Source organism: Miscanthus floridulus, chromosome 3 (genome assembly GCF_019320115.1).
Source record: "Miscanthus floridulus cultivar M001 chromosome 3, ASM1932011v1, whole genome shotgun sequence".
Classification (NCBI taxonomy): Eukaryota; Viridiplantae; Streptophyta; class Magnoliopsida; order Poales; family Poaceae; genus Miscanthus; species Miscanthus floridulus.
Genome location: NC_089582.1, coordinates 116,060,763 through 116,073,823, shown reverse-complemented (window position 1 = coordinate 116,073,823; position 13,061 = coordinate 116,060,763). Strand labels below are relative to the sequence as shown.

The 13,061-nt window shown below is 41.7% G+C and overlaps 1 protein-coding gene across 2 annotated transcripts; it reads left to right on the top strand.

Annotated features, from left to right (window-relative positions):
• Nucleotides 1–4,510: 4,510 nt before the first annotated feature.
• On the top strand, nucleotides 4,511–12,624 carry LOC136542159 (BAG-associated GRAM protein 1-like). 2 transcript variants are annotated; one of them, XM_066534468.1, is made up of 18 exons: nucleotides 4,513–5,017; nucleotides 5,128–5,169; nucleotides 5,269–5,366; nucleotides 6,276–6,351; nucleotides 6,769–6,897; nucleotides 6,983–7,029; nucleotides 7,377–7,500; nucleotides 7,596–7,712; nucleotides 8,573–8,602; nucleotides 8,699–8,798; nucleotides 9,357–9,463; nucleotides 9,657–9,800; nucleotides 9,893–9,997; nucleotides 10,960–11,106; nucleotides 11,211–11,264; nucleotides 11,404–11,467; nucleotides 11,601–11,662; nucleotides 12,170–12,624. In XM_066534468.1, exons 1-18 carry the CDS (start codon nucleotides 4,805–4,807, stop codon nucleotides 12,302–12,304), a joined length of 1,794 nt encoding a protein of 597 aa, XP_066390565.1. In that variant the 5' UTR covers nucleotides 4,513–4,804; the 3' UTR covers nucleotides 12,305–12,624. The 2 variants fall into 2 exon arrangements, with proteins under 2 accessions (XP_066390566.1, XP_066390565.1); XM_066534469.1 differs by lacking the exon at nucleotides 9,657–9,800 and having other exon boundaries at nucleotides 4,511–5,017.
• Nucleotides 12,625–13,061: the final 437 nt, after the last annotated feature.

Sequence of the window (13,061 nt, the reverse complement as noted above, 5' to 3'; positions counted from 1 at the left end):
TACTTTGAATGACTTTGGAATCAAGTTCAAGAAAGTGCCATTTCTATGTGACAATGAGAGTGCAATCAAGTTGACCAACAATCTGGTTCAACATGCAAGAACAAAGCACATTGATATCCTCCACCATTTCATAAGAGATCACCAACAAAAAGAGGACATTTGCATTGAGAGTATAGGCACCGAAGATCAACTTGTTGATATATTCACCAAGCCATTGGATGAAAAAATATTTTGCAAGCTAAGGAATGAGTTAAACATATTGGATTTCTCAAATATGTGTTGATGCACCCCCCCACTTATATGACATGCCTCTCCTTCGAGCAATCCAAGGTAAAAGTTGATTGGCATGGCATACATCCTTACTAAGGACATATTTAGTGCATCTAGTCACATTTTCAATTTTTTAGGACCCTTCATGTGGTTCAATTTTATTAGACGCATTCATGAAACTCAAATGAATTTGATGATTATATAGTACCACTATTGCTTCTATGCTTATTGTATCTAGTGGTAGCATAATGACATGTTTGTGGGCCTGTAAACCTAGTGTTTGATCTAGAAAATGAGCTCTAAGTGTTTAACTCAACATGGTATAAGATAACCCTTATTTGGAGGTGTGAAGAAGCTTGTCCTTGGATCAAACCGAGTTAAATATCTTTGGTAAATGATCTAGATTGGACCAAATTTGGAAATATGATCCTCACCCCATTGATTGACATTGATAATCTTAACCTATCTATAATTTAAGCCTTTGTGGTCATTGATGACAAAGGGAGAGAGAAATAAAGATATAAGAAATAGGGTAGTACATGAGGAGAAAGAAGTATACTAAGATGGTGAAAAGACAACAAAGGGGGAGAACTTGACATAGGAGGAGAGATATGACAAAGGAAAGGGATCAATTAAAATCTTGAGCACACAAGTAGGGGGAGCAAGCTCATGAACTTATATGGTGCATTTGAATGTCTTTGTAAGCCAACATAAGTATGCTAGTTGTAAGATTGAATGATGAAATGAAATCACTAGATAACTTTCATTTCCAAGTAAGTTTTTACAAGTGGCATCTAGCTATCAAGTGTTCAAGTGGTATCTAGCTAACCATGATGCTAAGGATGGTATAATGGTGCACTCCAATTGGTATCACGCTTTAAAGGTCCATCTTTTATACCTTAGCATCATTTGGTAGACATTGTCTCCTATATTTCCTATCTACTCATATATGCAAGCTACAATCCAAACTCTTAGCACATATGTAGGGAGAGCAATTGCTACTATATAGAGTTCATGAAACTTGTTCATATCCTTTTACACATGGTAAATATGCGTGGACAAGCAACATGGATTCAATTAAACTTTAATTCATATCTTTGTATAAGGGTTGTCATCAATTACCAAAAAGGAGAAGATTGAAAGCCCTAGTTTGGTTTTGGTGAATTGATAAAACCCTAAGTGCTAACCTAGTTTATCAAGTGATCATGAGATAGGTAGCACACTCCAAGTGGTGAAGCAAATGAAGATCATAGCATGATGATGATGATGCCATAGTGATGATCAAGTGCTTGGACTTAGAAAGAAGAAAGAGAAAAACAAAAAGCTCAAGGCAAAGGTATAATTTGTAGGAGCTATTTTGCTTTGGTGATCAAGACACTTAGAGAGTGTGATCAAATTTAAGATTGATAGCCATACTATTAAGAGGGGTGAAACTCGTATCGAAATGTGGTTATCAAAGTGCCACTAGATGCTCTAACTCATTGCATATGTATTTAGGATCTAGTGGAATACTAACACCCTTGAAAATATTTGTGAAAATATGCTAACACATATGCACAAGGTGATATACTTAGTGGTTGGCACATTTGAGCAAGGGTGAAGAAGTTAGAGGTGAAAAGGAGTTAGTCACGCTAGTCACAAGGTGACCGGACACTGGTCTCAGAGGGACCGGTGCGTCCGGTCAAGTGTGGCAGTGAAGACAACAGTGTCGGTCTCTGACCGAACGCTGGGTCTTGGATTGACCGGACGCTGAGGTCTAGTGTCCGGTCATGTTGTCGGGCAGTACAACAAGAAGTCACAGCGTGACCGAACACAGGCAGGGTCCGGTCAAGCATGACCGGACGCGTCCGGTCGAAGCCATCCATTTCTGGAACCTTACTAGAAACGATCGGACACTGGAGGTTGAGCGTCCAGTTAATTTGTGCGTTGCGTCTAGTCAACTGATGACTGTTGAGATCGTGTGAATAGTATTCAAAGAGAGGGGACACGTGGTGTGAATCACGTGACTGGACGCTAAGGGCCAACATCTAGTCGATCGGACCGGAGCGTCCGGTCACCCCGCGTTGTGCCTAGTGAAGGGGTACAACGGCTCTATTTCGTGGGGACTTCTATTTAAGCTCCATGGCCGGTTGAAGCTTATACCTTTGGCCATTTTCATTGACATAGCAACCTTGTGAGCTTAGCTAAAGCCCTCTCACTCATCTCCATCATTGATTCATCATCCTTGTGAGATTGGAGAGAATCTAAGTGCATTGCTTAAGTGATTGTATCTAGAGGCACTTGGTGTTCGTGTTTCGCTGTGGAATTCGCTTGTTACTCTTGGTGATTGCCGCCACCTAGATGGCTTGGAGCAACGAGGATCGTGGAGCGGAGAGCGATGATTGTCTCTGGCTCCGATCGTGGTGATTGTGAGGGGTTCTTGACCTTTCTCCGGTGGAGAGCCAAAAGGTATTCTAGTTCATTGCTCATGGCTTGTGTGATCCTCATCTTGTATTGGTTGTGCGGCACCCTATTGAGGGTTTGGCGTGTAAAGCCAATTAACGCGTGAACCTCCAAGTGAGTGAATCACCACAACAAGGACTAGCTTGTCGGCAAGCAAGTGAACTTCGATAAAAATCATTATGTTCATCATTGATTCCGAGGTGATTGGTCTTCATTGTTATTCATCCTTGTGATTGATTGGTTCCTTCATCTACACGGCGGTATAACCTTCTTGATCACTTTCTTCATATTACCATAAACTAGTTGTCAAGCTCTTTAGTGTAGCTAGTTGTGAGAGCTTGCTTAGTTGGTTGGTGTGGCTCTTTAGTTAGCCTTTGAGAGCACACTAACATAGAGTAGTGTCATAGCTATTATGTGACTAGATACTATTTAAACTAGAATTATGGTAGGTGGCTTGTATTTTGAGTAAGCTAGCGCAACACTTGCCCCGTCTCATAATTGTCTAACCATTTTATTAAGTGTTGTTGTAGATTTTTTTATTAGGCTATTCACCCCCCTCTAGCCATTAGAACCTTTCACCGAGGAAAAATGCCGAAGATACACACAGCGTCCCTGCCAACCCCGAACGCCACCGCACGTCCTGCGGGTGTCCCACCGCACGCACAGCCAACCCTACCAAGAAGCCAGGATGCGGCTAGGGGTCAGTCGTAGCCCTGCCCGGCCGCCACCCCTAGGAACGCTGGCTGGGAGAAGCGCCAGGAGCAGCCTGGCAACTCCGCCATAGAAACCAGCCTGAGCACGGAGGAAGGCAGATGGCGGGGAGAAGAGGGCCAGGATCAGAAGAAGCTCCAATCGCCCAGCCCACCAACGACCCAACCAGTGCTGAGCAGTCCCAGCATCAACCACGCTATGCAAGGCCTCCAGCAGCCCTCACACCAAACTATCACCATCTGCACTGGCCCCCTGACCATGAGGTGGAGGTCACCTGCGCCCGAACCTTCCTCCCGGACCCTACTTCCACTCTTGCCGGTCACCAGCAACCTTGACGCCAAAGCCGGCCGCCGAAGGAACCCTAGCGACCATATCCAGGCGGCCATTGCTGCGCCCGGCCACTGCCACTGCCGCAGAGCCGGCTCACCACCTCCGCCACCAGATCCACCGACGAGGTCACCAGATCCAGCAACAGGGGCACGTGAATCGACGGAGGCCACCGCCAGCCGTCGGTCGTCGCCTCACCATGGCAGCTCCCGAATCGGAGGCAACGGACAGCCCCGCCGCCGCCATCCTCGCGGCTGCACGGGACTCCGGTAGTTTGCTCCGGCAGCGACAAGGCCGCAAGGCTGGGGAGGTGAGCGCCCGGCGGCTGCTGCTGTGTGGCACCGCCCGAGTCGCCCTACCGCGAGAGCGACGCAGGGGCCGGGTCGGGAGTCTTTGGGGTAAGATCAGATTATATTTTAAAATTCAAAATTTAGGATTTTTTAACAATCTAAATGTCATGTGATTATGTTATCACGATGAAATAAAAGTTTAGACAACCAAAATCGTTTATTTTTTAAAATAAAAAGACAAAATGTTCTGAATGGAAGTTACCGGGAACCTGCAGGCGCTCACCCAAAGGAACCGGCTTCGATTTTGACAGGCCCGTCAACGGTCGCTCTAGAGTAACATCGGCCCGCCGGCCCGGGGTCTCCCCACTGCCCAGGTCAACCGGCGCAGCCGCGCAGCGGCGTCGTGGGCCCATCTGACCAGCGTCGAAGTCCGTTATCTCCGGCCTCCGCCGACGGCACAACCGCATCGCATCACGATCCGCCCCAGCCCCCAGCCGTCCGACCCCACCGGAGACTGGACCCGGCCTCTACAGGGTGGCCCACCCACACCGCGAGCCCGGCCCGACCGCTCCCACCTTCTCCGCGACTCCGCCTCGTCGTCCCCCCTGCATAACCACCACCTCCAGACCTCCTACCATTCCTTCCTCGCCCGGTCGCCCCTCGCCCCCGCTCCCGCCCCCATGGCCCTCGCGTGCGCGCCCATGCCGCTCCCGAAAGCCTAGGGCGCGGCACGCACCGTCCTCGTGGGCGCGGGCGCAGGCGGCATGGCGCCGCAGACCGCGGGGTCGGCCCCTGCAGTGGCGGCGCTCGGGTTCCTCCTCCCGACCTGCTGGGAGATCGAGGTCACGTGCGCGGCCGCGATGATCCTCGTCGCGCTCTACGCTGCGTACGAGCTCCTCAACCCGCGCCCCTCGCAGGCGGCAGCGGCGGGCGACGCCGACGAGCTCCTCGTGCGGGGGCTAGACGGCGCCGACAAGGTAACGGCTGCGTCTGTTTGGGTTTCGGAGAATTTGGGTCGTTGGTGCTGGTGATCACGGATGCTGATGCCTTGATCTCCCGTTTGATGGATGCGCTTGGCTTGGGGCAGTTCAAGGGGGGTGCCAGCGGCCCCTCTGCGTATGTAGTGAAGGTGACCAGTGATCAGCTTTTGGCCTCCATTCTTTTTTGTGTCGTGCTGTTGGCAGTTGTTCTGGATGGTTCATGACTTGGATTGGATGTGTCTGTTCAGCTCGAATTGTTGGCTGCTAAAAATTTGATGGCGGCAAACTTAAATGGGACATCTGACCCGTATGCATTGATCACTTGTGGAGCAGAGAAGCGTTTCAGGTGATCATATTGATTCAATACTTTGAACCTGTTATTTTGATGATCTCAGTTGTTTTTATTAACTATATAGCTTTTGAAGGAGTTCCATTTCTAGCTTATTCATCAATCTGAGAATTCTTGGACACTGTAATTTGTTTAGTCGGCATGTTCTATCTTCCCTTTGAGGGGACATACACCCAGAGAGCAAGTTGGTCGTGTTTTGGGCGAAACTATTAACTGCTTGGTGTGGCTTTTTTATTGCACTGAAGTCAGATCCTCTGTAACTCCCTCCGTTCCAAATTATAAGACGTTTTGGCTTTTCTTGATACATTGATTTTAATATGTATTTGGCTTTTCTTGATACATTGATTTTAATATGTATTTAGACATAGTGTATATCTAAGTGCATAGCAAAAGCTATGTATCTAGAAAAAACAAAACGTCTTATAATTTGAATGGATGTAGTACTTGATAGTGCATACATGTTAAATAAGGTAGGTTCAAGGGAAAACTTTTTATGAATGAAACTTATTGTATGAGCTCATGGGTAGTTAGAGAGATTTTATTCTCTGGCAATTTGGCCGTTTAGGATTCATCATTAGAGATAGGACAATACGGTTTTGGATCTAGCAGTTCCAAGCATAGGCTGTAAAGGAGAGGAAACAAGAGGCAACTGCCCCCAGGATTGTTTGAATGTTATGGAAATGGTGATGATTGCAGTAGGGTAACGTGTAAATGACGGATACACATGCTATCCTGAAAGTGTTCCGTGGGAAAAGCAATGGTGGAAGGTGGACAGGGGAAGCAACTTCAAATAACCATCCTTTAATATAAGATAATATTAACCTCTTTGATAAACATATAGATTATAGATATATGTCACACAGCTAATGCTCAACTAGTCTAATCTATTTTTTTAACACCTTACAGCTCCATGGTTCCTGGCTCAAGAAACCCAATGTGGGGAGAGGAATTCAATTTTTTTGTTGATAGTCTTCCTGTAAAGGTTATTCTCAGTTCTCTCTCTTAGTTAGTTTGGTATCTTTTAAAAGATGCTATGTTTGTCCATCACTGGTGTAGGAAAATATGGCTAATAAGTAATCACAGTTCTGTATAGTTTACATAGTCAAATCACTAATGTACCATTCTTATGTTAAAAGAATTGCAGCTGCACTGTCTCACTACATCTACAACAATATTGTCATATATCTGTCATGGGTTTTGCAACTTTCCATTTTACTTCTAATCCTGACAAAATTGTTGCGAATTCATGAGTTCATGTAGTGCAAACCCTGGATGTTTTTCCATTGTCTTGATGCATTTGTGCCTTCGGCCAATTATTCTGTTCCCATAAAAAGCTGTATGCCTAGGTTTTTGATGCATTTCCCTTGTTCCCATGTTTTCATTCTCTACACTTCCATAGATAAATGTCACGATATATGACTGGGACATTGTATGGAAAAGCACAATCCTTGGTTCTGTTACTGTTACTGTTGAGTCTGAGGTACAGAGTGGACCAGTTTGGCATACACTTGACAGCACATCAGGCCAGGTGAGTGATTTCTGCAAAACCAGTTGGTTTCTGAGGTTAATTTTTTTTTGTCACCTTGGTATTATACTTTTTTTTGTATTGTCAGGTGTGTCTTCATATTACAGTAATCAAGGTTCATGAAAGTTCCTCCAGGTTAAAATCTCACTCTATTTATTTAATTTAATCATTAAATCCTTAGATTTCCTTTGTTCCTGTCATATTTTTTTTTCACCGAAAAGCATGAATGTTTTATTCTGTTTGTCCAATTAGCAGGTTTGAACAGTTTTGGCATGTATGTTTTAGTTACTTGCTTCATTATTTTGCTTTGACTTTGTGAACATCAGAAGTGAAACTATAGTAGGAATTTATATCCGGTTCATCATGTAAAATATGTTGTCCCTCACTTTGTACTTTATGTGGCCCAAATTCAAAATTTTAAGTCTCTCGTTAAAATCAAGGTGAGGCTTCAATGTTTCTGATGTATCACTTCTCTGCTTTAGGGCTCTAAATAGCTCAGCTGAGGCGGGCGCTCGTAGAAGGATTTCCTTGGATAAGCAAGGTCCTACTGTAGTTCATCAAAAGCCAGGTCCTTTGCAGACAATTTTTGAACTACCTCCAGATGAGGTGGGTAACTACTACAACTTCACTCATTCATGCATGTATCTAATACCAATGGTTCCAACTTGCAAGAGTTGTTGTTTCCTTCTTATTCCTTTCAGGTTGTTGACCACAGTTATTCATGTGCACTTGAGAGGTCATTTCTGTATCATGGACGCATGTATGTCTCTTCATGGCATATTTGCTTTCATTCAAACGTCTTTTCAAAGCAAATCAAGGTTAGCTCACATCAACTTCTCAATTGTTATCCTTTGATTAAATATGTTTACCGTAGATCCTTTGTTTGGAGCTTAATTGTTCGTGTCTTTATGATAAAGTAGCCAAGTTTTTAACGTCATGCTGATCTGAACTGCATATTCCATCAAACAGACACTTTGATGATCATGAGATTATGGCAGATTCTAATAACTGTTTGTAGTTTCTGTTGAAGAGCCGCAACATTACTAGGGCCCACCTTTTTTTCAAATTAAATCAGAAACTTGTGTTAGCTCTCAGTCAACAGCATAGCATAATAATTGGGAAACACTAACATGTCAGTTTGTGGGGAGCAATACACGTTCCATCTTTTTTTTAATGGATTTTTCAAGTGATATCCCTTTACTCTTTGTTATTCAATGGTGTTGTAGTTAAAAATTATTTGACCTAGTCCTCTTGATTGAGATTCTACAGAAACCAAAACTAAATAGGCTATGTTTTCAAATAGCCCATTGAAAATTGTACATGCTGCCTAAATGCCTCACGCTATTCTAATATTTCCATCATTCATGAATGAAATGGTTGTTTACCATATGTGTTAGCTATCGTTTGAGAAACTATTGCTTTCATCTTTTTCATCTTAGGAATATTTCCATCATTTCTATTTTTTGTGTTACTGTTACTGTGGCATCCAGTTTTCTGGCAAATTACTTTCCATGAACCAGTTCTCTTCCTGATTTTGTTTGATGAAGCTTATGGACGTTGCTTTTTTTTTTCTCTCCTGTAAAGCATATTCATATATATATAATAACTTGTTTGTACATAAATTTATTTTCTTAATTTCATTTGTGTGACTAAAACAACTTTTCTTCTCTATATAAAGGTTGTGATTCCTTTGAGAGATATTGACGAGGTAATTCATATTCCGCTCCTGTTCTACTATGTCCGATAATTTTCGTAATGCACACATTTAATGTGCCATCTGTTTCTTTGGTTACAAACACTGCAGATAAGGAGAAGTCAGCATGCAGTTATTAATCCAGCTATTACAATATTTCTTCGAATGGGAGCTGGAGGATTTGGTGTTCCTCCATTAGGATGTCCAGATGGTAAAATCTTCATAACATATGAGTGGTTCTTAAATCAATGGACCCCTGCATGTCCTTTTTTTTCCTGATCCACTATACACAAAGCATTGATACAAGTAATAAGTACCAAAGGTCTACATTATCAAAAAGAAGAGCAAAAAAATACAGGGCCTACAGGACCAAATGGATGTCTAAAAAGTGAAAACAATCGTGAAACAGAATTATTACTCTGAATCGGGTTGGGAAGGAGCCACAGGAATTTAATGCGTGATCTCTCTTTTAGCAGACTTATCTTCTACAAGCATTCTTTTATCTATTCTTTTGGGGGTGGGTTGACTTATCAAAGATGCACCTATGTCTGTGAACTCAGATGTTAACACCCCCATAGTGATCAAAATCATTATGCAACTCTTAATAAGCTGATAAACCCCATTTCCTGGCCCTACAAGTCCTGCATGATCTCTATAGCATAAAAACCATACCATACAGTTTATGTAGACTGCAAAAAGGACTGCTAACAGCAATTAGATAAGACAGTGTCGTGGTTGCTACATATCATGTTTCCCTTTTTTTTTGTAGGAAGAGTCAGGTACAAATTTGCATCGTTTTGGAACAGAAACCATACATTTAGAGCATTGCAGCGAGCTGTGAAGAACTTCCAAATGATGATAAAGGCTGAGAAACAGGTACAGCATATGTGTGTGATACACTAGATCCTTGCTTTTAAATTATAGCCTTAGAGTGCGTCTGCATATCTGCAGCCTTACTGTCGCGCACTAGTTTTGAAGGTGTCTTTGTTGATTTTGCTGTTTGTGATATAAGTTTTATCTCCACAAACATTCCTCAGATTTGATAGCCTTTTTAACATTTGGATTCCAGGAACGTGCTCAGTCTGCATTACGTGCACACAGTAGTTCAAGAAAAACTAGCAAGCAGGAGATAAATGTCCCAGAAGATTGTGCTGCATTAACAGGGCAGTTACAACCTTTTGTTAAAGAAGTAGTTTTGGTCCCTGTATTCAATGTAATAATGACTAACATTATTTAGCCTCACTATTTTCTTTAATGGTCTAGCTTTGTAATTGGTAACTGATCCTTAACTGTTCATGATTTCAGGGAACTTTTCCATGTACTGCAGAGCAGTTCTTTAGTATTCTTTTAAGTGATGATTCGAATTACATAACAGAGTATCGAACAGATCGGAAGGATAAAGATATAAATGTAAGTATCCAGCACATTGCCAGCCTTTTGCACATATAGTACATTCTATATGACCAACTTATTCTCAATCCTTGTATTCTTTTGTATTAGAGAATTTCCACAAAGTTGTTTGATAGAAATCGGTACATTATCATAATATGTCAAATAGAGTAGGTGATCATACTTTTTTTTCAAATTAATATCCAACTGAGCAAAAGATGTCCATCCTGCGCCTCTTTTAATAATTTTGTATTTTAGTACTGGTGATTTTGTCATTGAAATTTTCAGGTTTTCAGGTTTTGTCATTGAAAAATTCAAATTTTCATGTTTAGGACATCTTTCAATATTAGTGATTTTAGTGCTGCTAGGACACAATGTGGAGCTGCCAATTACTATAGATCTATCAGCTTTATAACCCCAGCCCCATTCTGCCGTTGTCTATGTGTTATGTATTCTAAAAAGGTTGTCTTCTATGATTTATGAATAATTCAGGTAGCATTCTCGGGATCAGTAATTTGGGTTCCTACTTCCTAGTGGATATCAAGCTTTGGGTGGTCTCGTCTTATGAAGATAGTTTATTTACAAACTTTGAGTTAAGATATTTTAGTCTGTTGTCAAGGTGGCATGTACGTCACCATCCTGTTGTAAAAAAAAATATATATATATATATGTCGCCATCCTGAATGGTGTATGGACCTGGCAACTAGGCAAGAATCAGTACATACCACCTATTGGTAGCCACCCTCCTATTGAATTTCAAAATTAAATTTCTCTCCATTAGGCTGGCCTATGCCATATGCACTCCAAATGGATTTTTCCAAAGGAAGCATATGTACTGATCATCCTCCAGGCATATTTTTATTGTGGGTTAACCTTCCACCTCTTACTTTATAAAAAAAAAACCATTCCATGTGATCAGCAAGCTGAATGGCTTTGGTTTTCTTTTACTTCATATTCTGCGCTAAAATGTTGCTTTTCTGCAGCTGGGCCAATGGCACGTCGCAGATGAGTATGATGGCCAGGTGAGGGAACTTAATTGTAAATCAATATGCCATAGTCCAATGTGCCCTCCTTATTCAGCGATGACAGAGTGGCAGCATATAGCTCTTTCAGCTGACAAAATGGATCTGGTATGTTTCTACTGTACAACAGAATGTTCCATTATGGTAGATGATAGTTCTTGGTAGTTTGCTTGATGTCATAAGTAATATTGATCTCTCGCCATTATTTGTAGGTATTTGAGACAGTACAGCAGGTACATGATGTTCCATTTGGTTCCTTCTTTGAGGTACTTATGGAAAATATTGGTTACAGTTTCCTGCCCTCTCTTTCATTTTTGTAGATCTGAGAGCATTTTTCAGTGCTACAAATCCTACAATAACAGTTATCTTCCAATAGTGTAGTGATTCTGCTATGTTACTTTTCAGGTGCATTGTAGGTGGTCTGTGAAAACTATCAGTTCTAGCTCGTGCAGTCTCAACATAAGTGCTGGTCGGTGATTTCTTCTGACCCCTTTGTCTAGCTCATGTGCTCTCCTATTTCTTTTCTGTGTCAGCTTTTCTCTACTTAAGGTGCAATGAAATTTAATGATTTTATGAATACAATCGCCATGCTGTATTTTCAGGTGCACATTTCAAGAAATGGTGCATAATGCAGTCTAAGATAAAGAGTGGTGCTGTGGATGAGGTATGCATTTGTATTTACTGAGCTTTTGTATGTATGATATTTTGTTGTGAATTTAATCCAATTGTCTTCAAACTTTAACACGTACAATTCATATAGCTTGTGCTAATTTGTGGAGTTCTAGTACATTCTAACTAGGCATGATCACGTACAGATACAGGTGTAAAAAGAATGATCTACCTTCTTATCATAGCTCCAGTGCATGAGATTGTCAGCTATTCACTTAAAATTCATGTACAGCTTCGTTGATGAGATTGTCAGCTAGGACAGCATGAGCAAGCATGTTTATCCTCGAAATATTCTATGTAGCTTTTGCTGGTTTGCAAGTTGTAGGAGTAGTACACATGAGCATACATAGTGTTGCAGCAACAGAAGTATTTCAGGAGAGTGCAAAATATGAGTTTACAGAATACTCTGTGCTTCTTTAATTTCCGCATGCCATAACTTCTAGAAAGTACATAAAACCCTTTATTCTCAGAGTTCACTTCATTTTGTTATGAAATCGTGCAGTTGAAGAAAGAAGTCAAGGAAATGTTAGACTTTGCACAGGGGTATATGCTCAAAGTTAGGTCTCCTGACCATGAGAACAGTAATCTCGCCCAACAAGACAACATGGCAGCGGATGCAGTGCCTGGTGATCAATAATTATTTCAGGTTGTGCCTCCTGATTTAGAGTGACAACCGCCATCGCATGACAATGAATTGTGATGTTATACACAGAAGGGCAGGTGGACCTGTAACTAGTCCACATGAACTACATCTAACATGTTAAGCTAACTTCGAAAAGAATGGGTGGACCGTGTAGCGTGTAAACTTCTTTTCCTGTAATTTCTCTATCCATTCTGGCAGTTTGGCTGATGTATATAGTTGTAAAAACACGTAATATATAGTGCTGACTGCGGACAGGTCACTGTGTGTTGTTTGAAGATAAAGAAAGAAACAAAAGAGAAATATTTGCCCCGGAACCATCAGAACTTGTGCAGTGTACATTCTGTAGTCACAGGGCCTATGTTGTACAAATATAAAGGATGTCCTAAAAACAACTTTGCAACATTTCATAAGAATTTGTTAAGTAATAAGTAACGAGCACCAGATTTCAAATGTCACATTCCTATCTAGTTCGGTGATACTTAAATCAATTTGCAAGTTTCTGAAGATATATGAGAGGATGCTTGCAGTTCAAATTTATATATATGCCTATAGGGAGGATGACAAGTGGGCCCATGGCTAGTAATGTCTAACGGCCTGAAAATTTCTATGCATGTCCTTACTCCGATCACCCCAACTAAAGAGAAAAAAAAAAGATGGACATATCCCTCTCAACTAAACACAGAACATGACCATCTCATCCTAAAATCATAATGAAGCTATCCTGTCTCAAAATGACCCCAAAGTCAAACCA